General features: G+C 47.9%; 2 protein-coding genes across 2 annotated transcripts in view; one reads left to right on the top strand and one right to left on the bottom strand.

Annotated features, from left to right (window-relative positions):
• LOC134018405 (voltage-dependent L-type calcium channel subunit alpha-1D-like) overlaps window positions 1-24,578 on the bottom strand; it is a 49,582-nt gene that overhangs the window by 13,790 nt on the left and 11,214 nt on the right. Inside the window, 30 exon segments of the mRNA XM_062458325.1 lie at window positions 3,354-3,437; window positions 3,794-3,904; window positions 4,256-4,414; window positions 4,587-4,788; window positions 4,902-5,048; window positions 5,190-5,242; window positions 5,489-5,596; window positions 5,680-5,767; window positions 5,918-6,024; window positions 7,542-7,601; window positions 7,815-7,944; window positions 8,180-8,315; window positions 8,452-8,512; window positions 8,727-8,778; window positions 8,999-9,113; window positions 9,435-9,555; window positions 9,700-9,907; window positions 10,319-10,544; window positions 10,800-10,960; window positions 16,064-16,090; window positions 16,422-16,509; window positions 19,070-19,239; window positions 19,385-19,488; window positions 20,035-20,231; window positions 21,613-21,765; window positions 21,891-22,033; window positions 22,798-22,805; window positions 22,807-22,889; window positions 22,892-22,928; window positions 23,916-23,920. Of these exon segments, the coding sequence (XP_062314309.1) occupies window positions 3,354-3,437; window positions 3,794-3,904; window positions 4,256-4,414; window positions 4,587-4,788; window positions 4,902-5,048; window positions 5,190-5,242; window positions 5,489-5,596; window positions 5,680-5,767; window positions 5,918-6,024; window positions 7,542-7,601; window positions 7,815-7,944; window positions 8,180-8,315; window positions 8,452-8,512; window positions 8,727-8,778; window positions 8,999-9,113; window positions 9,435-9,555; window positions 9,700-9,907; window positions 10,319-10,544; window positions 10,800-10,960; window positions 16,064-16,090; window positions 16,422-16,509; window positions 19,070-19,239; window positions 19,385-19,488; window positions 20,035-20,231; window positions 21,613-21,765; window positions 21,891-22,033; window positions 22,798-22,805; window positions 22,807-22,889; window positions 22,892-22,928; window positions 23,916-23,920 (3,344 nt within the window).
• LOC134018404 (4-galactosyl-N-acetylglucosaminide 3-alpha-L-fucosyltransferase 9-like) lies at window positions 12,427-14,490 on the top strand. The gene is made up of 2 exons (XM_062458324.1): window positions 12,427-12,482; window positions 13,105-14,490. Exon 2 carries the CDS (start codon window positions 13,111-13,113, stop codon window positions 14,161-14,163), a length of 1,053 nt encoding a protein of 350 aa, XP_062314308.1. The 5' UTR covers window positions 12,427-12,482; window positions 13,105-13,110; the 3' UTR covers window positions 14,164-14,490.

Below are 24,578 nucleotides of genomic sequence, written 5' to 3'. Positions count from 1 at the left end.
TACACACTCAGATTCCCGACACACACACACACACACACACTCTGCCACAAAGAAAAACACACACACTGACCACTGCCCTAAAACACGAACCAAACAAACAGACCAATGAACCAAGCCACAAAACCTGTGTTTTTGGTAACCTGACAACAACAGAAGCAAACCAACATAAGAGAATATATCTGAAATGGAACAAATATGACAAACATGACTTCCTGAAGTCCAGAACTGGTCCACAGAACCTCCATGTTTAAAAACAACTCCATGGAGAAGGACCTCCAGCCATGAATCATACCAAAAACAAGCAAACAGGATGACTTAAAACAAATAAGTAAACAACAAACAATTCAACATCTTGAGACGGCGAAGGGGGAGGGGTTTGGGCGTAGGCGGGGCTTCTTACCCCAGGTTCCACTATCACCTTGACGACCGGGCCCATGAGTGGCGACTAGAAACCAAACACCATGGTTACTGTGATGTCAACCCGTCACCTTGGCTGGTTCACCGTTCACATTCTCATTCCTCATCTCCTCCATTCACCTCATCCACTGAACTCATTCACATTACACCTCATCTCACATCTCATCTATTCATCTAGCGGATTAGTATTTTGCAATACATTGTTTAAAATATTATTTTGCTCAAATAGGAATATGATTATTCATGTCGAAAATTAAGATTTATAATCATAAAAAGGGAAAAGGAAAAATTAGATAGGACTAGAGAATGTATCTGTAATTCTACTTTTACAAATTGCAAATAAACTTTAGAATTCACCACTCACCTCATCCATTCCCCTCTTTCTTCATCCATTCACCACACACCTCATCCATTCACCTCATTCCTCAGCAACCAATACATGCCATCATACTCCCTCACATGCCAGATGCATGATGCATGAGTTATTTCCTGTTTGATTCATTCTGCATCCAGCTTTATTGCAACATCTCAGTAAACACCATAACGACAGGCGGTGCATCTACCACGAACGCTGAACCTCATGAGACTTCACAGTGTGAAGGTCTACGCAGCCTGTCATGCAAACATCTCTCATCCTCTGGGCAGACCGCAGACAAAATAGACAAAGAGACAGGCAGACATGTAGATGGGAAGACAGGCAGATAGGTAGACAGGCAGATAGGTAGACAGGCAGATTGATAGACAGGCAGACATGTAGACAGGCAGACAGGTAAACAGGCAGACAGGTAAACAGGCAGACAGGTAGAGACAGGCAGACAGGTAAACAGGCAGACAGGTAAACAGGCAGACAGGTAGAGACAGGCAGACAGGTAAACAGGCAGACAGGTAAACAGGCAGACAGGTAGAGACAGGCAGACAGGTAAACAGGCAGACAGGTAAACAGGCAGACAGGTAGAGACAGGCAGAGAGGTAGAGACAGGCAGACAGGTAAACAGGCAGACAGGTAAACAGGCAGACAGGTAAACAGGCAGACAGGTAGAGACAGGCAGACAGGTAAACAGGCAGACAGGTAAACAGGCAGACAGGTAAACAGGCAGACAGGTAGAGACAGGCAGAGAGGTAGAGACAGGCTCCCTCTCTGACAAGTGTGCTGTACCACTCATCCCCTCATGTTAGATTCTCTGGGAGGCTGTGAGGTTGGGAGGCTATGAGGCCAGCAGCTCTGGGGTTAGTGCTCTCTCAGATATAAGACTCTGTCTGACTTCAACCAGGCAACAACACACTACAGGAAGCTCATCCTGGAATAGGGATTATGTGTGCAGTTCATTACGTGCATGTATAGTTCCTGTGTTAGTGTACAGTTCACATGTACAGTGTGGACAGTCAGTAGCGGTTCTAGGCATGGGCGAACCGGGCAGCCGCCTGGGGCAGCATGAAGAGAGGGGCGGCATTTTCCGTCATTTTTGTGTTTGCCGCCCTCTGCTGGCATAAAAAAGGTAGTGTGTTTGTGTGTTCACACCCATTGTCGTGCCATTTACATTGGTTTGGGGGGCGGCAGAGGTAAACTTCGCCCCGGGGGGGGGGGGCGCCAAATGTACCAGGACCGCCACTGTGGACAGTTAGTCTACTGAATGTGTGTGACAGCAGTGTGGCAAACAGACAGACGGACAAACAATCTTCATCATCACAGTCCACAGAAAAGCAGCAAGCATGATGTCACTGCGGCCTAGAAGAGGGGGGGGGGGGGGTCTTCAGAATGCTGCGGGCGGGGAGGGGAGGGGGGGGTCTGAATCACTCCTGCTGTACCGAGACACCTGGGACATAACGTGAATGCAGCATGGCAACATGCTCTTTGGCTAGAAGGTTGCATTCAAGATCGGGCAACAAGCACAAACGTGTGCCGCTGAAAATTGTGCGTGCATTTGTTGTGCGGGGGCGTGTGTGGCAGAGGGATATGATCTTCAATGCAACTCTGTAATTATTGTAAGGCCCTGTGAAGCAGCAGGGCAAGGGGCAGGGGGCAGGGGGCGGGGCAGGGGGCGGGGCAATGGAGATGGCTACTTACATTGATCTCTGTGATTGCAATGTCAACGCAGCTACCCACAACAATTAAGGCATCAAACGTGTTCCATGCATCAGCGAAATAGTGCTGTAACATCAGACGCAGAGGGAGAGAGAGGGAGGGAGAAAGAAAGAAAAGGAGGGACAGTGAGGGGGAGAGAGAGAGAGAGAGAGAGAGAGAGAGAGAGAGAGAGAGAGAGAGAGAGAGAGAGAGAGAGAGAGGGAGAGAGAGAGAGAGTAGAGGCAGAAAGAGAGGAAGAAGAGGGGACACAGCACGGAGAGAGAAGTGAACATCAAGAGGTCAGACATAAACAAGACTCAAGAAACAGAACTGAACGGTCCTGTGCAAGTGAGAGAATCCAATCAAAATAACATCCACATTTAAATACTCTGTAGATAGCAAGATACTTGTCAGGTCTGTATTACTCTAATCGGTTATTACATTTACACGTTATTCATTTAAGACCCTCAGATCCAAAGCGACATAGAAATAGTGCATACAGAAGGTGTAGCAAAAGATCAAGGATCAGAAGGGCATGGTTCTAGCAGTGTTTCAAGGGTCAGACAAGACACGGTTCTGCTATGGTGTTCTCCGTAGACCTGTCCAGTGATTCTCTCAGTGACACAGCTCCCAGCAGCCTTAGAGAGACCGCCTTCCTACGCTCCATGTCAACACAGCCCCGAACTGGACCACAGCACAGACAGTCTGCCACAGCACAACCCAGCGCCGACAGTGGCTGGCCAGGATAGAGCCAATGACCAGAGATAAGCCCAAGCAAAACAATAGGAAGAGGGAGACTAGGAGGAGGAGAGGAGGGGGGGGGATGGGAGAAGAGGAGGAGGAGAGGGAGAGCGGGGGTCCGGTCGGTACTCACATCTACCTGACTGAGTATGATGTCGACGACGCTGCCTATGACCACCAGGGCGTCAAACACGTTCCAGGCGTCTCCGACATACCCCTGGAGAGACCAGACACCACCGGGGGGGAGGGAGGGGGAAGGGACGGGAGGGGGAATGAGGGAGGGGGAAGGGAGGGGAGGGGGAATGAGGGAGGGGGAAGGGGAGGGGGAATGAGGGAGGGGGAAGGGAGGGGAGGGGGAATGAGGGAGGGGGAAGGGGAGGGGGAATGAGGGAGGGGGAAGGGTCACTGGTGTTACAAGGGGAACAAACTCAGCAGGAGAGAGGGAGTTCGATTGCAGATAGCAGAGGGGAGGGACGGCAGGAGGGAGGAGGGAGGAGAGAGGAGGGAGGAGAGACGAGAGAGGAGGGAGGAGGGGTAGAAAGGTGGGGGGGGGTAGACAGAAGGAGGGCCTACCCTCGGTTTGAAGGCGATGAGTTTGAGGATCATCTCGACAGTGAAGACTCCAGTGAAGACCATGTTGAGGATGTCCATGGCATAGTTAAACAGCTGGGACTGGCCATAGTGCTGGGAGGAGAGGGGGAGGGATGAAAAAAGGTACACAGTACAACAGGTTTACCTACAAAGAGAGAATCAAGAGAGGAAACACAGAGGAAGCTGAGAAAGAGAGGGGGGAGCGAGAGAAAGAGAGAGAGAGAGAAGGAAGAGGAGAGAGAAAGAGAGAGAGAAGGGCGAGAGAGAGAGACAGGGAAAGAGAGAGCGAAAGAAACAAAGGAGAAAGGACAAACAGGACAAGAGAGCAAGAGGGAAAAGGAGAACGAAAGAAAGATACACAGATAGAAAGAAAGAGAGCGCGAGGGGAGGAAAGGAGAGAGAAAGACAGAACACAGCACCCAGGGTGACCCAGTGCAGCCTCACCTGTATGGCCAGGCAGAGAGTGTTGAGGATGATGAGGATGAACATGACGTACTCAAAGCCCGTGGAGTTGACCACGTACCAGAACTTGTACTGGTAGCGGTTCTTGGGGATGTACCGTCTGAGAGGGCGGGCCTTCAGAGCGTACTCCACACACTGGCGCTGTAGAGGACGAGGGGTTAACATGGTTTAGCATCATCCCCTGGGGCTCCTGCTTAGACTTGGAGTCAGTCTACGTTCTCAACCTAGTTCTGGGAGAGCTGAGTGGGTAAGACCAACACACACACACACGCTCTCACACACACTCTCCCACACACACTCCCACAGGACTGACCTGGTTCTTGTCCAGCTCACAGTTCTTGTACTCCTTCTCTCCCTGCTCCTGGAAGGTGACGATGACGAAACCAACGAAGATGTTCATCATGAAGAAGGCGATGATGATGATGTAGATGATGAAGAAGATGGAGATCTCCACCCGGTAGTTGTAGATGGGGCCCATGTTCTCTCGGTTGGAGTCTATGGCCTTGTACAGAAGGCTACACACACACACACATATACTTGTCAACTCTGGAACACCAGTGTGTGTTTTCGTGTGTCCGAGGATCCATATGTATGTGCGTGTGTGTTTGCGTGTGTGTGTGCTTCTTACGCAGGCCAGCCTTCGAAGGTGGACACAGTAAACAAAGCCATCATGGCCACGAGGACGTTGTCAAAGTTGTATTCACTGTTGCTCCACTTCCTCTTTTCGACTAATGGCAGGGCAGTGTCTCCATTGTTATACAGGATATAGAAACCTCTGTAGAGGGACATGGGTTAGACAGAGAAAGGGAGAGAGGGGGAGAGGGAGAGAGTGTCAGGAAGAGGGATTGGGGGACAGGGAGAGAGAGCAAAAGAGAGAAGGAGGAAGAACCAGCACTCATTTTATCTTCAGACTCACTGGCATTCCTCCGGACTGGACTTGGCTTCGTCATTGCAGCGAAAGAACTTTCCCTGAGAGACAGAGAGAGAGAGACAGAGAGAGAGAGAGAGAGAGAGAGAGAGAGAGCGACAAAGACAGAGAGAGACAGAGTTAGAGAGATACAGAGTGAGAGACAGAGAGAGATATGCCATCATCATCAGAGATCACACCTTACACATGCACACACACAAACGTGTCCTTATCTGTGATCTGATCTGTGTGTGTGAGTGAGTGTGTCTGTGAGTGTGTGAGTGTGTGTAAGTGTGTGTGTGCAGTACCTTGAAGAGCTGCACTCCGATGCAGGCAAACATGAACTGCAGCAGCGTGGTGACGATCATGATGTTGCCGATGGTCCGGATAGCCACAAACACACACTGGACCACATGCTGCAATACACACACATACACTGCTGTTAGGCAACAAACAAAAGGCAATTTACAAACACACACATGTGGACACACTCACACACCTTGAGGCCCTTGGCTCTGTTGATAGCCCTAAGGGGACGTAGAACTCGCAGCACGCGGAGAATCTTCACCACAGAGATGGCAGACGACCTGCACAGCACACAGCACACACTGCCATTAACACCAATACATGGGCACACACGTGCACAAACACGCAACACACACACACACACGCAGGATAAACATAAACACAGACACACAGTGAATGATCCCTGGCTCCACTGTGTGTGTGTGACTTACTCTATGCCGAAGGAGACCAGAGAGACACCCACCACCAGAAGGTCCAGCAGGTTGAAATAGTTCCTGCAGAACGCCCCTTTATGGAGGAACGCCCCAAACGCTGTCATCTGGCAGGAGGACGAGAGAGACATAAGACCAGGAGCCCCGGTAAACACAGCAGAGCTGACAGTGAAGAGCTGTCACACACTTAACTAGAAGAGGTGCTATGAAACCAACTATTCTGTTCACACGGGTTGAAGTCACAGATTCACATTCAAATTTTAGGGAGCTTCAAATGGAACTATAGTCCTCTGATGTTGATGTGTTGGCTTGCTGGTGTGCTCTTTGTGTTGTCATAGCGAGGAGTGACAGTTCTACTATGTATAATGGTCAAAACCACTAGAGAACCCCCCCCGAACCATACCCCTCCCAACCATTAACCATCACACTCCCACACAGACAGTCACACACACATACACACTGTTACACACTCCTCAACACAAATTCCCCCACACAGAAGTGCACATGCCGTACGTCAACAACAAGCAGACGAGACGAGAGGACGTCCAGGGGGATGTGATCAGCCAATCAGTGATGAGAATATGGTGCCCATAAGCTGTACTACTGTCAGAAAGTCTCAAATGGGGCCGAGGTGGGGTGGGGGGGTTGCAGCGGGGGGTTGGGAGAGTTTCAGGGGATGGGGGATTCCATAAAAGTACTCCAGTCAGGCCTCTAGAAACGGACGGACGGACAGACGGACAAGTAGGAGCCAGGCAGTGAGGAGAGTGGCACACGTCAGCCCATACGTAGAGAGAGAGAGACTGTCACTTGTCTGCCAACACCAGGAATATATAAAGAAGGTTGGCTCAGGTGTTATGCATCACACGCACACACACACACACATTGGGAATCCCAGTGCAGTGGAGTTCTCGACAGAAAGCTGTTTGGCCATCCTTCTTTATATGTGTCTGGTTACCCTTACAGGAAGTGTGGACTTCTCAGAGGGGAACTGGAGGTGATTCTATACACAGTATTATGTTAAATGACATATATTAGGCCTCTCAGGTCAAAACTTCTGTCACTCCTCTCCTCCTCCTCTCCTTATCCTCACCACCTTTTCCTCCAATCCTAATATGCTCCTCATCTCCTCCACGTCTCCTCCTGTCCTTCTCTTCCTCATCTCCTCATCTGCTCCCCTAGTCTGAAACCCTGAGGTCCTCTAACAACACTACAAGAGTTTTGACAGCAGCTAGTCAGTAACTAGCTAGTAAGCTAGTAACTAGCGAGTAACTAACAAGTGGGCCTCATCAAAGAGTGTTACTATGGTCACCGCAGTGATTGACAGACAAGCGTTTAAAAACGACACAACCAGTACAAGAGACTTATTTTCACGGCCAGGCAAGACAGGGACGTCGTACAGAGATGGGGGTGCCATGCAGCAAGCTGTTGGCTGTCATTGCCATAGAAATGTTTAGGGTTACCTTCAAGAGGATCTCAAATGTAAACAAACTAGTAAAACCGTAGTCAGCATAGCCTAGGATCTGTAGAGGCAATCACACACACAAGTACACACACAGACACACACACACACCGACATATACACACAGGCGCAAACACACAGGCACACACACACACACACATTTACCTTTAACAGGATCTCAACAGTAAAGATTGCGGTGAAAGCATAGTCAAAATAACCAAGTATCTGGAAAGAGGCAACATACAAGTTTAACAGACAGAGATAGAGACATGCACAGGCACCTTGTGACAAAAAAATCTACACAGTAAAGCTACACAGTAAGACCAGGGGGGGGGAACCATGTCAGATACAACTCTGTTAACACACACTCTAATACAGGAAGTGACAGAAAGTAAAGTGTGCTTGAGACAGGTCTGTTCAGGCCGAGGGCGTACGTACGATGTTGCGCGCCGAGAAGTTGCGTATGGGGTCTTCGGCAGCCAGGGAGACGGAGCTGAGCATGATGAAGACCAGGATGAGGTTGGTGAAGATGTGGTGGTTGGTGAGCTTGTGGCAGAATACACGGATCCTGAGGGAGATGCACATGGGATTGAATGGCACGCAGTGTGTGCGTGTGTGTGGTCACCTGTATGCGTGCGTGTGTGTGCATGGACACGTGTGTGTGTGTATGTGTGTGTGTTCCTGTACGACTGTGCATGTGCGTATACGGTGCGCATACAAGTGTACATGACCATGCGTATGCGCATACACGTGCGTGTATGTGTGCGTACACATACAAGTGTGTGTGTGTGTGTTGCACTCACGGGTTGGTGCTGCTGAATATAAAGAAGGCGCTGCCCTCTGGAATAGGAGGAGTCTTTTCCTTGATGCTGAGGTCAGACAACCGCTGGGGGCGTGGCACCGACGGAACCTCCGGAAGCTTCTCCTCTTCGTCCTCACCTGGGAGCACACACACACACGCATACACACAGAGACACACAGAGACACACAAACACAAGTACAGGATGTAATCATACAGAAACCACATCCGCAATGAAAAACATTGTGTTGGGATGGGAGCTACTGTATGTTTAACCTGGAGCGTCCACAGAAGGGTAGGGCTCCTTCTCCTCCTCCTGATCCTCATGCAGAGGAACCTAGTCACCGTCAGGGTCAGAGGTCAGGGGTCAGACCGACACACTGAACTGTAGCTACACGGACATCCACAGCATTCACAGTCAGTCGTTGAAAAGTATAGCAAATGTGCGGTGCGGTGCGAAGCTGGACTTCCTGGGGTGATACCATTAGGTCAGACATACAGATACGAGAATTACACGGGCAGATTTTGCGTTCTATGTTTCCAGTCTCTACCTTGGTATCTCCGTCCGGACACTCCTCCTCTCTCCTGTCTAGGCTCCCGCTCCTGGAGGGAGAACATACCGTCACTCTCCAGAACACACACCGTCACCTTCTACAGGTCTGACCTGTCGGTCATCAGATTGAAAGATAGTCTATTCTGTTCCAACAAGACAAGAAAGAGAGAGAGAGATAGAGAGAGAGAGCGAAAGAGAGACAGTGAAAGAGAGACACTGAAAGAGAGTGAGTGAAAGAGAGAGAGGTTTCCATGTGCGAGATAACTTTACCTGGCGCTCTTCTTCCTCTCCTTCTCCTCCTCTTCCTCCTTCTGAGCTGTGTTCAGGCTCTCGGCATCTGCCAGGTTGTCCACGGCGATAGCCAAGAAGACGTTTAGCAAGATGTCTGGTTAGTCACATGACTTAAGGACAATGCCAGGAGGGAGTGTGATGTCTGTTTCCCTCTATCATTCCTGCAGTCTAACAAAGGGTTGGAATGAACGCCATGAGGACAGCCCTGCATCGTTCAGAGTGTTAGGGTCAGGTTAGAGTTAGGGTCAGGTTTGAGTTAGGGTCAGGTTAGAGTTAGGGTCAGGTTAGAGTTAGGGTCAGGTTTGAGTTAGGGTCAGGATAGAGTTATGGTCAGGTTAGAGTTAGGGTCAGGTTAGAGTTAGGGTCAGGTTAGAGTTATGGTCAGGATAGAGTTAGGGTCAGGTTAGAAGGATACAGTTTCCGCAGATGAAGAGGATGATGAAGTAGATGCAGACCACCATGCCTGAGGAGGCGGGGCCTCCGTACGCCATGATGCCGTCATACATCACGGCGTTCCAGTCCTCTCCTGTCAGGATCTGAAACCACACCACAACGTCATGACAACAGGCACATTAATCACAACAATCCCTCCGCTGCCAATTCCCCCCCCCCCACCACCACCACCACCAGCACAGAGAACAGGGCCTCAGGGAAGCAGGGGGGCTGGGTAGAGGGCCTACCTGGAAAACAGTGAGCAGGGCCTGGGGGAAGTTATCGAAGGTGCTCCTCTTGGTGACCGTCTCGTCGAAGTTGAACTTGCCTCCGAACAGCTGCATGCCCAGCAGGGAGAAGATGATGATGAAGAGGAAGAGGAGTAGCAGCAGGGAGGCGATGGACTTCATGGAGTTGAGCAGCGAGGCCACCAGGTTACTGAGAGATGCCCAGTGGCTGGAGTAAGGAGGAGAGAGAAAGAGAAAGAGAGAGAGAGAGGATCAAGACTCAACAAAGAAAACAGCACGCAAGACATACACACGTGACATAGACACAGTCATTCACACCCAAAATCACAGACGCACATGCCTAGACACAAACACACACTCACCTTGACACAAACACACACAGGACTAGACACAAACACACACACACACACACGCCTAGACACAAACATGCACGCCTAGACACAAACGCACACACCCACGCCTGGACACAAACACACACACCCACGCCTGGACACAAACGCACACACCCACGCCTGGACACAAACGCACACACCCACGCCTGGACACAAACGCACACACCCACGCCTGGACACAAACGCACACACCCACGCCTGGACACAAACACACGCAGGCTACATACCGCGTGACCTTGAAGATGCGCAGCAGGCGCACGCAGCGGAACACGGAGATGCCGAGCGGGGACATGACCTCCAGCTCCACCAGGATGGTCTCCACGATGCCTCCGCACACCACGAAGCAGTCGAAGCGGTTGAACAGGGACACGAAGTAGGCCTGCAGGCCCAGGCTGTACATCTTCACCAGCATCTCACAGGTGAACAGGGCCAGCAGCACCTTGTTGGCCACGTCTACTCAGCAGGGGAGACAGAAGCAGGGTCTGAGGACTGCCGGTGTCCTGACTGACGTGGGTTACTTTACGAAATGAGGGACAGGATGAGGACGAGGCCTTTGTTGGTGCCGTGGCCAGAGAGGAGAGGAGGGGAGCGGAGGGGAGGGGAGCGGAGGGGAGGGGAGCGGAGGGGAGCGGAGGGGAGCGGAGCGGAGGGGAGCGGAGCGGAGGGGAGCGGAAGGGAGCGGAAGGGAGCGGAGATCGCTGTTCCTACCCTGAACCTCGGTCAGCCAATCAGGTTGGTTGTAGTGCTCGGAGGAGATGGTGAGCGTGTTCAGAAACACCAGGATGATAACCAGCCAGTAGAACGTCACCGACTTCACCGCCGCACGACACTTCCTGCGGCAGAACCTGTTCCAGCGACGCCACTGCCGACTGGCAGGGAGAGAGGAAGTGATGTAAGAGTAAGCTGTTACCACCAAATCACCCTTCCGGAAGTCTACCAAAGGTTGACCAACTACTGGCCTGGCTGTAGAGCGTGATGGGCCAAACAGACACTGAACAATCAAGGACATTAGACGTGTGAGTGAGAAGTGAAAGGGTGAGGACAGGATTCGTTGAAAGGATGATGATGACGGAATTAGCAATTGTCTCAGGGTGAGGAATGAAGGATGTCATAATGCAGGTTGAAGGGACTGATACAATGAAAACAGTAGCAGATGAAAACAACCGCAGTCCAGACAAACACACAAATATTCACACACATACACACTGTTTCTTGCCGATAACGTAATGAATGAATGAGTGAGGCAGGTGCAGGCGGTAGACTCTGGAAGCACATGGATGACAGTCGGCTGTAGGCCTCAGCTGGTGGTCAAGTGCACCATTCCAGTGTGAGCCAATTACATCCACTCTGACTGACAGGATATCCTGTTTCATCGACAACGGCTGCGTTGTAACAGTCTGAGGACAACTTCTATCTTGTCTCAGGGTGAGTTTCCTTCTCTCCTGTCCTCCCTTTGACCTTCTCTCAGATGTGTATTTGTATTTCCTGGTTTAGGTTGTTGGGGGAGGAAGGAAAGAGGCAACAGATCAAAAGGGTGTGAAGTAGAGGACAAACAATAACCTTGCAATCCCCTTGGATGATCTGTACCCCATCATATCATGCCAACCTTTATTTTGACGATCTCTCCAATTTGAACATCAGATTTTTAACGATCTCTCGATTTGGGAAGATATTGTTAATGTTATAATGTTATCAATTGTAAGGGAGTCAGGTGGCTGAGCGGTTAGGGAATCAGGCTAGTAATCAGAAGGTTGCCAGTTCGATTCCCGGCTGTGCCAAATGACGTTGTGTCCTTGGGCAAGGCACTTCACCCTACTTGCCTCGGGGGAAATGTCCCTGTACTTACTGTAAGTCGCTCTGGATAAGAGCGTCTGCTAAATGACTAAATGTAATCCAAAATGAAGTGTGATTCGATTCAATTGGAGTCTTTGTTCGTTTCGCAGTAATCTTTCAAAACATTTAGGCCATGTGCACAATTTTTTTTTGCAATTACCAGTGGAATATCTGTACTTCCAAATAATGTTTGATGAAGCCCTGCCTTGACCAAACAAAAGAAAACAGTAAAACATTCATTATTAATGGCTTGATGAGATGGCTTCTCAATCACTTATAATAATAATACATTTTGATCAAATTCTCAATATAAAAGTATCACTAGATTGAAGTTGTGGAGTTTTATCAGGAATGTTGCTGGCAGCCAATCTTTGACTGCAGGGTAACAACAACAGAACAATTCAATCTTGTAAGAAGGCAACAGGATGCTATTATGTTGCACACACCTAAACACACACTCAGGTTCCATGAAGCACCGCCCTGGTCTTGGAAGACAGGAACACGCAGCATAGTGGGTTGAAAGCGTAACCAGCCACATCAAAACCTCTTTAATGTTGTGTAAGTAAAATACAGGTTTATTTCTATTTTTATAGTTCTATACTGTCTACTGAATAATATGATATATTCTCCATTACATATTTGCACTAGATTCGCTTATGTTTGCACTGGACTTTGTTCCAGGGTGTGTTCTAGGTGTTATATGCAGCACATACATGTGGCCGCTCTTAATGCATGTAAATGTAATTGTGGCCAAACTGCTCATTTCTGTTCATATCAAAACAAATATTGTATTCTTTATTTGTTCTTATACATGTTATTTTCTTGAGATTGTTCTAGATTGTAAAGTAAAACTCTGTATACCATCTTTCATGATAGCTATTGTTACTGTAAAGATAATATGTTCTGGAACTTATTACAGTGTAGTACATATCTAGATCTTGGTCTTCTAGAACATGTCTATTTGGATCTGTCCCACAATATATTACTTGTATTTCACCTCTAATAAACCTTATTAATTCAAGTTATGAGACACAATCATCTGTAGTCTCTGTGATTTATGCTACTCACATAGAGTACTAAATTTATAGGCTACAGTGTGCAAGAGATAGGATGATTCCTCTCCTGTTTAAAAAACAAAGTTTGTGATCTTCTTAAACCGTTTCGACTTTTGTCTACAGAGGGGAAAATGCCAGTAACAAGGAACGTTAAAATCATCGCTGCTATTTACACAGTGGTAGCATTTTACATTTACTTTCGAAACATATCCTTGTGTGAAAACGACGTGGATGTGGATCATGCTGCCCAGTCCACCGATGTGAAGAAGCCTCTTGTGTTGCTGTGGTTCTGGCCAGGGGGGCAGGGAGACGTGAGATTCAACCTGAAGGACTGCGGTACGTTCTTCAATATTGATGGTTGCGTTCTAACCGACAACCGATCCCTGTTTGACAAATCCGATGCTGTCATTTTCTACCACAAGGAGATCAACTGGGATCTGAGCAACATGCCCCGGTCACCACGACCACGTTTTCAGAAATGGATTTGGTTTAATCTGGAACCTCCTTCACATACACAAAAAATACCCGGCTTGGAAAAGCTGTTCAATCTGACGATGAGTTACCGACGACATGCCGACATCATTGTGCGCTACGACCTGCTAGGAAAGAAAACCAACCAGGATAGTGATTTTGTGCTACCCAGAAAAGATAAAATGGTTTGTTTGATTGTGAGTAATAAAGGAGCCTATGACAGAAAGCCATATTACGAAGAGCTATCTAAACACATAAAACTACATCTCTTTGGCGAATTCTCATGGAGCCGTGTCAAGCATGAGAATTATTACTCAACCATCGCTAGTTGTAAGTTTTATCTTGCGTTTGAGAATTCAGTCCACAAAGACTACATCACGGAAAACATGAACAGTCCGCTCGCAGTGGGCACTGTACCCGTGGTTTCTGGCACATCCAGACAAAACTATGAGGAATTCTTTCCCGCTGATTCATTCATTCATGTCAACGACTACCCCAATGCAAAGGCTCTAGCTGAATTTCTCATCCAGTTGGACAAAAATGATGAAATGTACATGCAATACTTTAACTGGAGGAAGTACCTGACAGTCCCACCCCAGCTCCTGACTGATGAGAAAGAGTTTACCCTTCCAGTGTGCACTGCCTGTGATCACATATCAAGAGACAACGGCTACAGTGTTGTTCAGGACTTGTACAAGTGGTACTTTGTATAGGTACCACTATAGGTACCTCAGCGTGTTTGTGATGCCTGTGTTATCAATAGGAAAATGGTTTTACTTATACACATAATGGTAAAAGGCTAAAAATGAAGGAAATTCAAATGACCACCATAACCCTAGCTATACTGATGCACAAACAATCCCAAAGTACCTTGTTTGTGCATTGGGTTAGTTAGGTTTGTGTTAGTCCTTTGGATTTTGTTTTTAACATTTTCTTTTGAGGCTTTTCACACACCACTGACAGTGAAACAGTTTTGTTTTTAATATTATCTCGGGATGGAACTTGGTTGATGTATTCATGAGTGTTTTAGTCAGTTTTCAGTGTAGAACCTTTTACTTTATTTGTGGAATTGTGAAGCATCGTTCTATGGATTCTTGATCTCCTGGGACCTTCTCCTCACCTCTTGCTTTCTATCTCTGGTTTACAATAATCATGGTAGAGTAGGTAAGAGTCAACCTTCATTTTGTAACATGTTTGCCTTGTAATTGATTTCAATCATTTGCAATGTTATTAAATGTATATTTCAATTTAACCTTACTTTGACCATTCCTGCTCTGATTTAACCCATAGAGTCAAATAACTGTAATTCCATTGGTATAGGCATAATTTGGTTCATGTTAATACACTTTTCAGTTTCCCATCCTCCTTTAAACCATAGCGGAATTAGTTTTGGTTGTTTGGCCAATATTGAACCCCCTACATTAGTAAGAATCTATGATTGCACCTGTGATCTCGTCCTCAGCTTCCAGTGCTAACGCAGCAAGCATATAATTTATACGTGACTATTACCAGACTAACTTGTTGTGATACTTTCAAACAGGTCAGCAATGTTTGCCTCAATTTCTTCTGGGTGAGACAACCCTTCACAAAATTGCTCTTGGTTTCTTCCATTTATTTTGCCGGCTGTGAGGATTTATATTCTCTTTAAGGGTTCAGTTGGATCGGTGTTCAACCGTGGGGAACTGCCGAAGCCCTTTACGACATTAAATGTAAACATTTTAGAAAAGGGTTTTAAAAATGGACTCAGTTTGATTGGATCTCTCCCACTCCTCGATAACTGCGTTAATTAGTTTGTTCTCCCGGCCAATCACGCTAACAGAGCAGCCCATGTGCACCGCTGCATGCCTTCTGGGGCAGAACAGGCCGGCACACTTTGTCCCTACATTCTATTCACAGTCTGACGTTCAATCTCAACAGACACTTCATCCACAGATCATTAAACTAGAGGAAAAGAAAGTGGAGATTTGTTAAATGAGCTTGAGTAGTACTAACAACTTAGGAGGAACATCTCGGCATTCATATACGGCAGGCTGCCGTATATGAATATCAACTGCTTGCCTCTCCCTTGGAAGTGACCTTCCCTTTGCCTGTCCCCCCCTGACCTATGCTTGTTACTGGACTACCTGTTTAGGATGACCTGTGCTGTTCTTTTCACCCCTGCTTGACCCCTGCTTGTCTGACTATCGCCTGAATTCGACAAAGCCTGCACTTCGATTCAATACTAGCTGTCCTGAGTCTGTTTGTTACAGTTATTCTTAGGTTCTGCTTCAATATGCATCAAAACCTCACTTATGTACTTTTGCTCATAAATCAATTGGTGAGAACTAACAACGTTTTACATTCAACAGATGTCTGCATTATGCAAAACTAAAGCACTCTAGTAACTAGTAGAGACAGAATGATGTGTGGATCTATTCTGGGTGTGCAGGGCTGCTGTAAGGGTCTTTTCAGCAGTTATATTACGTTATCGGCTTACACACACACACACACACACACACACACACACACACACACACACACACGCACACTCACAGCAGACTTTGTCTGACATGCAATCGTGACAAGGAAGAAGGAATGCATTACACCATGGTGGGAACCAGTAGAACTACTGACCTGAACTTAGACTTAGTAATCTTTTGACTGGGGAAATAAACAATGATAATACGTGTTAAACCAGGTAAACACAGCATGGAGGAGATATGCAGCTGCATCCACACTGAGACTCCAGTCTCTCCAGATCTAAATTTCGGTTTGTTTCATATAACTACTAAGTATTCATACCCTCCCTTCTAGACAAGCCCAAACAATATGTACATCATTCCTTCGTATTTTAAGTTTTGCGTAAGCTGGCTATTTTTCAAACGGAGGTCTCTACACGAGCCTATCAGTAAGGACAGTCGACGTGTCGCCAGAGGTCCACCTATCAGTGTTTTCACGGTTGTCAGAGGTCGGGGGTCAAAGTTCGTCTCACCAGAAGGGTCCGCAGCAGGGGGCCTTGTCCTCCTCTCCGTTGGGGTTGTCCGTGTTCACCGACTCCGTCTCGCTGGCGGGCATGCTCGCTGGGACAGAAAGCAGGGAGACAGGACAGCTGGCATCACACAACACCAGCACGCATCAGCCAGACGGCTGGACGAAGGGACAAGGGGCTCTGATTGGCTGTGTGCGAACAAACAGGATTCCATGGATGTTGCAGCAATCACAATGACATATTCCAGAGTCCCAGGGTCAAGTGAGAAATCATGAGACATTCATGACATGAAGGTCATGAATGGAGAATCGGTCCCACATGACAGGAATAACCCCACAGTGACATACAAATAATATTTATTATTATAATATTTATTATTTGTATGACAATATCAACATGATCATGAGATAACACAATGCCATGCTGGCCCACACCCACTTAACCGTTAGTTCTGAACATCAAACCATTCTGTGTGTGTGTGTGTATTGTCTCCAGCACTGCCAATCTCTCTCTCTTCTGTCTAACACACACATGCATCCATGCTGATGTGTTTCACTCTCCCTCTCCTAACTCATGCAGCCATCCAGCCCCACCCACCATACAAGTAGAACACTCTGGAACCACCTTCCACTCCGCAAATTCATTACATACATGAAACATGATACATGAAACCCATGACATAAGGTCCCTTTGATTTGCCTCATTGTTGCCCCCTCATGGCTCTGATCCATTGCAGTGGACTACAGAGGGTGTGACAAATCAAGTGCTCCCATTGAACACCGTTTACAAATAGTTATTGACCCAGGATCCCAGGTTATTGACGCTAGGCTACACTACCTTCACACAACCCTTCTGAGCCACATTGAATCTATTGATTCTCATCGCCTGCTGGTAGAGCAATAGATGAGTTTGTTTCGTTTATATTGTTTATGATGCCCATGAAGCTATTGAGGCCTTGAGGTTTAACTGGTGACTGGATGACAGGTGAAGGGATGACAGGTGAAGGGATGACTGGTGACAGGATGACTGGTAGCGTCGACACGTGAGCAGAGAAACGACAAGACTCCGAGGAACACGCAGCAAGCTGGTGAAAGCATGGCAAAGCACGGCACGAGCAACAGGGGGCCACACGCGATTTACCATGGGTCTCTGTGGACTGGCTGAACCAGCCAAACTTTCCCTTCTTCTTCTCAGTAAAGTCAGCCAGTGTGACCCCTGGGCATGCAGTTCACACAATCGAACAGCAGAGGAAGCAGTGAGTCAGAATAAAACGGGAGGGTAGAGAAAACAGAGCATTACAGTAAGTTGACTACTACACACACACAAACACACACACATACACACACACAAACACACACACACACAGACACACACACACGTACTCTGCCCAGAAACAACTCCTACATCACTTCAGCCCAGACATACTGTAGCTAGATAGGTAGAAGCAAGATGGCCATATATATATATATATATATATATACATATTCCAGCCCTGTCCTTTTCTGGAGAGACCAACAGTACAGATCTCTTCCGACATGTCTTGCTCAAACCTATCTGCCTTCGTCAGGTCTCCGAAGGTTTTGGGGTTGTTTCTGGACTTGACGAGGACATCAGCTCCGAGGAGGAAGGAGAGCAGCGTTCGACAGGAAAGATGGAGAGATCAGGAGGAGAGGAGCGGAGAAGTAGAGAACATGGACACAGTGGTAGAAAGGTACAGTAGAAACTACAGCAGTACCGACAATAAGAACGAGACAACAAGAAAAGGAGAACTGTTATTAGCAGTCGGTAGCCAAAACAAAGAGAGTTGGAAGGAAGCCGGAGAGTCTGCTGTCCAGCAAACTAGGGCAAAGGGTTAGCACATTCCCCTAGCCTAGACAGCTAGCAACAGGACACTTCTAAAGCTGTCTGCAGGAAGCTAGCGGCAGAGCTACAACATAAAGCTAGACGAGCTAAAAGATACAATACATAAACAGATAAATACATTGAATAGAAGGGCGCACAGTACAATATATAGACAGGTAGAGCTAGTGACTCTAGAAGCTGATGAATGGAGTCTTTTTTTTAAATTATTATTCTAGAAACAGTACGCTGTACCAGTCAAGATGTCATACAGTAGCAGGGTCGAAATGCATCCTTATGGGCACCACAGTCCTGCATTACCGCCTAACCACACTTCAAAACAGGTTGCAGTAGGTAACGGCCCAACTCCACCTCTCTTTCATGCTTGACCTCACACCTTGAGCAGTCTGTTCTCTGCCATGGCCAGGGTGGTTCAGAGAACTGGGCCACAAGCACTGAGGATCACTCTGTAAACACCAATCCAGAAGCACAATGACCCCCCACACACAGTGGGCAGACTGTAAATATCGACATGACTAGCCGGTTTAGCATGTGTGTGCAGGTGTCTGTCTGTCTGCAAGCCTGTCTGTCTGCCTGCCTGCCTGCCTGCCTGCCTGCCTGCCTGCCTGCCTGCCAAGCAATCAGTGCTGGTCTAGTCTCCGCCATGCGTCATACAAACATGCTTACATAAAGAGGATTTGGATTAGAGTCCCTTTCCTCCATGTAAGTCATATCATCCACAGCTTCATCCCGTTCTGCTAAGACAACAGGGAGATTGTGTGTGTGTGTGATTGTGTGTGTGTGTGACTCACTGTTGCGTTTGCCCTCCTCGTCACCCTCCTCATCGTTCTCAGGGTCAATGTCCTCAGCCTGGGTGATCCAATCCAGGTATCCCTTCAGGTCCTCCTCCAGCTGCTGCTTCTCTCGCAGCTTCTGGAAGTCTCCGCGAGCCTTGGCCTTCTCTCGCTCCTTGGAGAACTCTCTGGACACACACACAGATGGAGAGCCATGAGGCACTGTATGAGTTAGTGAGTGTGGATTGGAGTGATTGTAAGTAAACAAGATAAGTGCATAAGACAGGATAGCGTGCATTACTTTATACATGTGTGTGTGTGTGTTAGTCTTACCCACTCAAAACTCCCAGAACCAGGTTGAGAACAAAGAATGACCCAAAGATGACCAGACTGACAAAGTAGACCCAGGGAAGCTCGAACCCCATAGCATCATTCATCTGGAGAACAGAGCAGAGCGGAGGGGAGGGGAAGAGAGGAGAGCAGAGGCGAGGAGATGTCATTACATAACCATGACTATCTGGGTGTACATCCTAGGCTTACATATTGCTAAGAACAAATAAGATTTGAGTCAACATGACTAATGTGAAGAACTGAGGAAGCTGACTATTTGCAGGCTCTCTTCCAGCTCTCAGTCCTTGTCTTTCATGTTAGTGGAGTGGTTCCATCCCTCCTAGCACTGTCACCTACACCACTTACAAGGCCTCATTATCATACCATCGCCATGGCGACCAACAAACCGACCGGATGGAGGACAGTTAGGAAGAGAGAAAGAGACAGTTGGCTGACAGAGCGAGACAAGACAGAGAGTGGGAGAAAGATAAAGATGGGTGTGAGAGGAAGGGAAGGAGTGTGTTAGAGAGAGAGAGAGAGAGAGAGAGAGAGAGAGAGAGAGAGAGAGAGAGAGAGAGAGAGAGAGAGAGAGAGAGAGAGAGAGAGAGAGAGAGAGAAGGAAGGAAAGGGGGGGGATGAAGGGGAGGTGTTACCCAGTAGAGCACATCCGTCCAGCCCTCCATGGTGATACACTGGAACACCGTCAGCATGGCGAACAGGAAGTTGTCAAAGTTGGTGATGCCGCCGTTGGGGCCGTGCCAGCCGTCTCGGCACAAGGTGCCGTTCCCCAGGCACTGACGCCCGTGACCCGACACTGCACACGGAGTAGGCTCCTCGTCTGCCAAGGTCCCTGGAGGAGGGGGGGGGGGGGTGGAGGAGGAGAGGGAGGATAGACAGATGACATGAGCTGAAGTAAACAAGCTGATTCATTAAGCGAGGGCAATTAACAATAAGTGCCCAATGTGTGGCTCGTGATGAATGGCCTTGCATCATGTGTGTGTGCGGTACACATCACAGTACCACTCCACTGCAGGGTGGGCCGTTGTTTACGACATGTAGGGCCTCACATGGCCTAATCACTCTCTCTCTATCTCACTCTCACACACTCCGTTCCATTCATGTACATTCATAATCAGATCTACATTCATAAATGTATCCTGTGATTAGACTTATCCCCATCTCCATCCTCCACTCCTTCCCTCATCCTCCACCCCTCTCTCCTCCCTCCACCTCTCCTCCCTCCATACACCCATCCCCTCCACCCCTCCAGGGTTTACATTTCCTCAGTTAATCCAGTCATTCGAACCTAGCCTGGCTAGATGACACCTTGGTGCCAGTGTGGCAGGATGGGATGTGGTGTATAAGTGCCTCTCTCAGCCCTGGCTCAGCAGAGGGGATTACAGCAGCACTGACCTGGGACGCCACGTGGCCACCTGGGTCAACACGCACACACACACACACACACAAAACGTACACCTACACAAATACAAACACGCACACACACACACACACACAAACGTACACCTACACAAATACAAACACGTACACACACACACGTAAACACACACAAACGTACACCTACACAAATACAAACACGTACACACACACACACACACAAACGTACACATACACAAATACAAACACGTGCACACACACACATAAACACACATATACACACACACACACAAACGTACAAATACAATTACACACAAACTAACGAGCGCAAAGGAATAAACCATGTCAGATTACTGTTAACATGTCCAGAAAGTCACATCTGCTCCAGATTTATCTATATGTTAATCCTCCTGATGATGTGTATAAGCAGATTCATACTTCTGTAGTGTGTTTACACTAACCCTGTAGGCAGGTCAGACTTGTTTAAGCGATGTAAATGTTGTCCCTGGATTAAAGCAACAGTCTGTTCAATTGAACCCTACCATTAGCCATTGCGCGGGTCTAATCTGTGCCCACCAGGTACTGATTATTAGCTATTAGCTGTTAAAAAAACGAATCAAATCAACATTTAGTTGTATAGCCCTTTTTACAAGCAATGTCACAGAGGGCTTCACATACGCCCACAGAACTGGCCCTCAGCCAACCTAAACCCTCAAGGAAGACAAGGAAAACCTCCCAGGAAAACTCCAGCTTTAGCCATTAGCTCCTAGCTTTTAGCTTTAGCCACGGGATCTTAGCCGTTAGCGCTTCGATTTTGGTAGTTTGCCGGTTCTCACCTGAGCCCACCAAGTAGCAGGTGGCGTGCATCTTGCCGATAAAGAGCTCCAGGCCAATGATGGCGTAGATGATGATGACGAAGAGGACGAGCAGAGCGATGTGGAGCAGTGGGACCATGGCCTTAATGATGGAGTTCAACACCACCTGTAAACCTGACGGAGAAACACACGCACACACCATTGGGTCAGTACAAGGAGTTAAAATAAACTGCTGAATGAACATTCGAAAGTCATCGTCTGATTCCAATCAGTGTGTGGGAGAATTTCTATTGACTCACTGGGCACTCCTGAAACAAGGCGAAGGGGGCGGAGGACACGGAAGGCTCTGAGAGCCTTAACGTCAAACCCCCCTGGCTTCCCCCCAGACTGGCCTCCCGGGTCATTCTCTTTGGTTATCAACTCCAGAACCACGCTGAACAATCTGGGGAGATAAAGACAAAACAGATAGATGGCAGATAGAAGATGGATGGATGGATATTACCTAATCATGTGTTTCTATGTTCGTACTGTGTATGTGTATGTGCAGGTCTGTGTCTTTGTGTGTGTGTGTGTGTGTGTGTGTGTGTGTGTGTGTGTGTGTGTGTGTGTGTGTGTGTGCGGTGATCTGTACATCTGTGTGTGTCTGTCTGTCACGGTGATAGTGATCTACCTTCATCTAGTGTGTCTGCTTTAGAGTTTGACACCCTTTCCAGTGTGTACGCGCGTGTGTATGTGTGTGTGTGTCTAAAACTATATATTTACATGTAGTATATTCGCGTATGATACTACATTTAGTTTTCAAATTCTCATTATACTGTGTGTATGAGAGTGTGTGTGTGTGTGTGTGTGTGTGTATGCATGCGTGTGTGTGTGTGTGTGTGTGTGTGTATGCATGCGTGTGTGTGTGTACGTGATTTCCCCAGACAAAGCATCTCTTGATCTGCTTGACAGACTGACAGGAAGGATTTCTGAAGTCTAATTCCGGGGTTGGAGTGTGTGTGTGCGAGAACATGACTGTGATTGCACACGACTGTGAGAGTGTGTGTTTCAACCCCTTGGGTTCCCTTGTCATGTAGTGACAGCATTAAGCAGTTGATCCGCATTGATCAAACAGGAAGCAATACGAAAAAAGTGAGAATACACTCCTCTACGAGCGTTGCGGCATTCTTGTCGACGTGTGCGCACGCACACGCGCGTCACGCTCACCCTACGATGGACGATGACAAAGTCTAGCATGTTCCAGCCGTTGCGTACGTTAGGAGTTCTGGTGCATGACCAGGCCATAGCTATGATCTTCAGAAGGTCTCAATCGTGAAGATGATCAGGAAGGCATATTCCTACCGTTTCCTGCAGAGAGAGAGATAGAGGAGCGAGGAGGAAAGAGAGAGAGCGTCCGTGAGCATCAACCCTCCAGGTGCAGCGTCAGACGAGAGGGTCAGACCAGAACCACTCCAGTCGCTCCTTTGTTCCCAACGAGGTGCCCACCTGCAGGAGCACCACCAGTGTTGAGAACATGCACAGGCCCGTACAGACGGGTCTGTGTGTCTCGTGACAGGCAAGAACAAGCTGCACGTTAAACAGTGTGTGAGGGAGAGAGAGAGAGAGAGTCAAACAGAGGAAAGAAGGGAGAGACAGAGAGAGAGACGAGAGAGAGAGAGAGAGAGAGAGAGAGAGAGAGAGAGAGAGAGAGAGAGAGAGAGAGAAGAGAGAGGAGAAGAGAGAGAGAGAGAGAGAGAGAACTAGAAAGACAGAGACGATTTTCCTGTCCACATATTATTCAGTTGTTATGCTATTCTGATGATGATGCTTAGCCATCTGACTCGCACGTGCCAGAGTGTTTGTATGTGTATGTCTGTGTGTGTGTGTGTGTGTGTGTGTGTGTGTGTGTGTGTGTGTGGTAACAATAGCCACAATGAAGCAGATCCGCATGCACATTAAATCCAGCAGTGACTATACCATCTCTGTACGCCTTGGTGAATGAAGAAGAGACAATACAGCTCAGAGACATCACACTGCATGTCTAGTACAGGTCTCTCTCTCTCTTTGTTTATCTCTCTCTCTGTCTGTCTGTCTCTCTTTCTGTCTCTCTCTCTCTCATGTCTCTCTCTGTCTCTCTCTCTCTCTAACTTTCTTTTTTATCACTCTCTCTTTCTCTCTCTCATTCACTCACTCATTTACTCAACCAATCACACACCAACAAAGAAATTCCACGCTCAGTAATAAATGTACACACTTGTCCCTAGACCTTGATCTCTAGATCTTCTTATCTCTTGAACTTCCCAACATTATCACCTAGGCAAATCATCAATCCCCAGGTTCAGCACCACCTCTGCTTGTTCACAGCTGTTGTGTCTGGCCTGCTGACATGCCAAGCAGCAGGGTTGAGGTCACTTCTCCAGAGTCAACACACACACACCGTCTGTGTGACACTTGCATAATCTGAACATATGAACGTTACCGTGGTAACACCATGTGTTTCTTGTCTTTAATTCAGTACTTTGCTGGATCTGGCACCGACAACCCCCTTTTCCCCCACCTTCAACACACATTTTACACACACAACACACACACACACACACTGGTGATCCAGAGGAGGGTTTTAAGGTCCATTAAGCTGCACACTCTGGTTTCTGTGTTGATTTAGCAGAGGGAGGATGTAATACTTGAACTTCACATCTCAGGGATGAATAGCCAGCCAGACAGACAGCCACCAGACAGACAGACAGCCAGCAGGCCAGATAGATAGACCGCCAGACAGCCAGCCACACAGATAGACAGACAGCCAGCCAGCCATACAGACAGCTGTCCAGACAGCCGTATAGATTGACAGCCAGCCAACAAGCTAACCAGCCACAAAATGGCCAGCCAGCCGTACAGGTAGAGAGCCAACCAGGCAGCCAGCAGCCAACAAGGGAAGCAGGAATCATGTTTCAAACAGTTAGCTAGTTCTTTCAGGGACTTTTAAAATGGGTGGAAGACAGGGCACA

Source organism: Osmerus eperlanus, chromosome 4 (assembly GCF_963692335.1).
Source record: "Osmerus eperlanus chromosome 4, fOsmEpe2.1, whole genome shotgun sequence".
NCBI classification, from domain to species: Eukaryota; Metazoa; Chordata; class Actinopteri; order Osmeriformes; family Osmeridae; genus Osmerus; species Osmerus eperlanus.
The sequence above is the reverse complement of the archived record's forward strand: the minus strand, read 5'-3'. Positions and strand labels throughout refer to the sequence as shown.

Coding starts and splice junctions, on each gene's coding strand:
- LOC134018404 (XM_062458324.1), top strand. CDS start 13,111: ATGCCAGTAACAAGGAACGTTAAAATCATCGCTGCTATTTACACAGTG.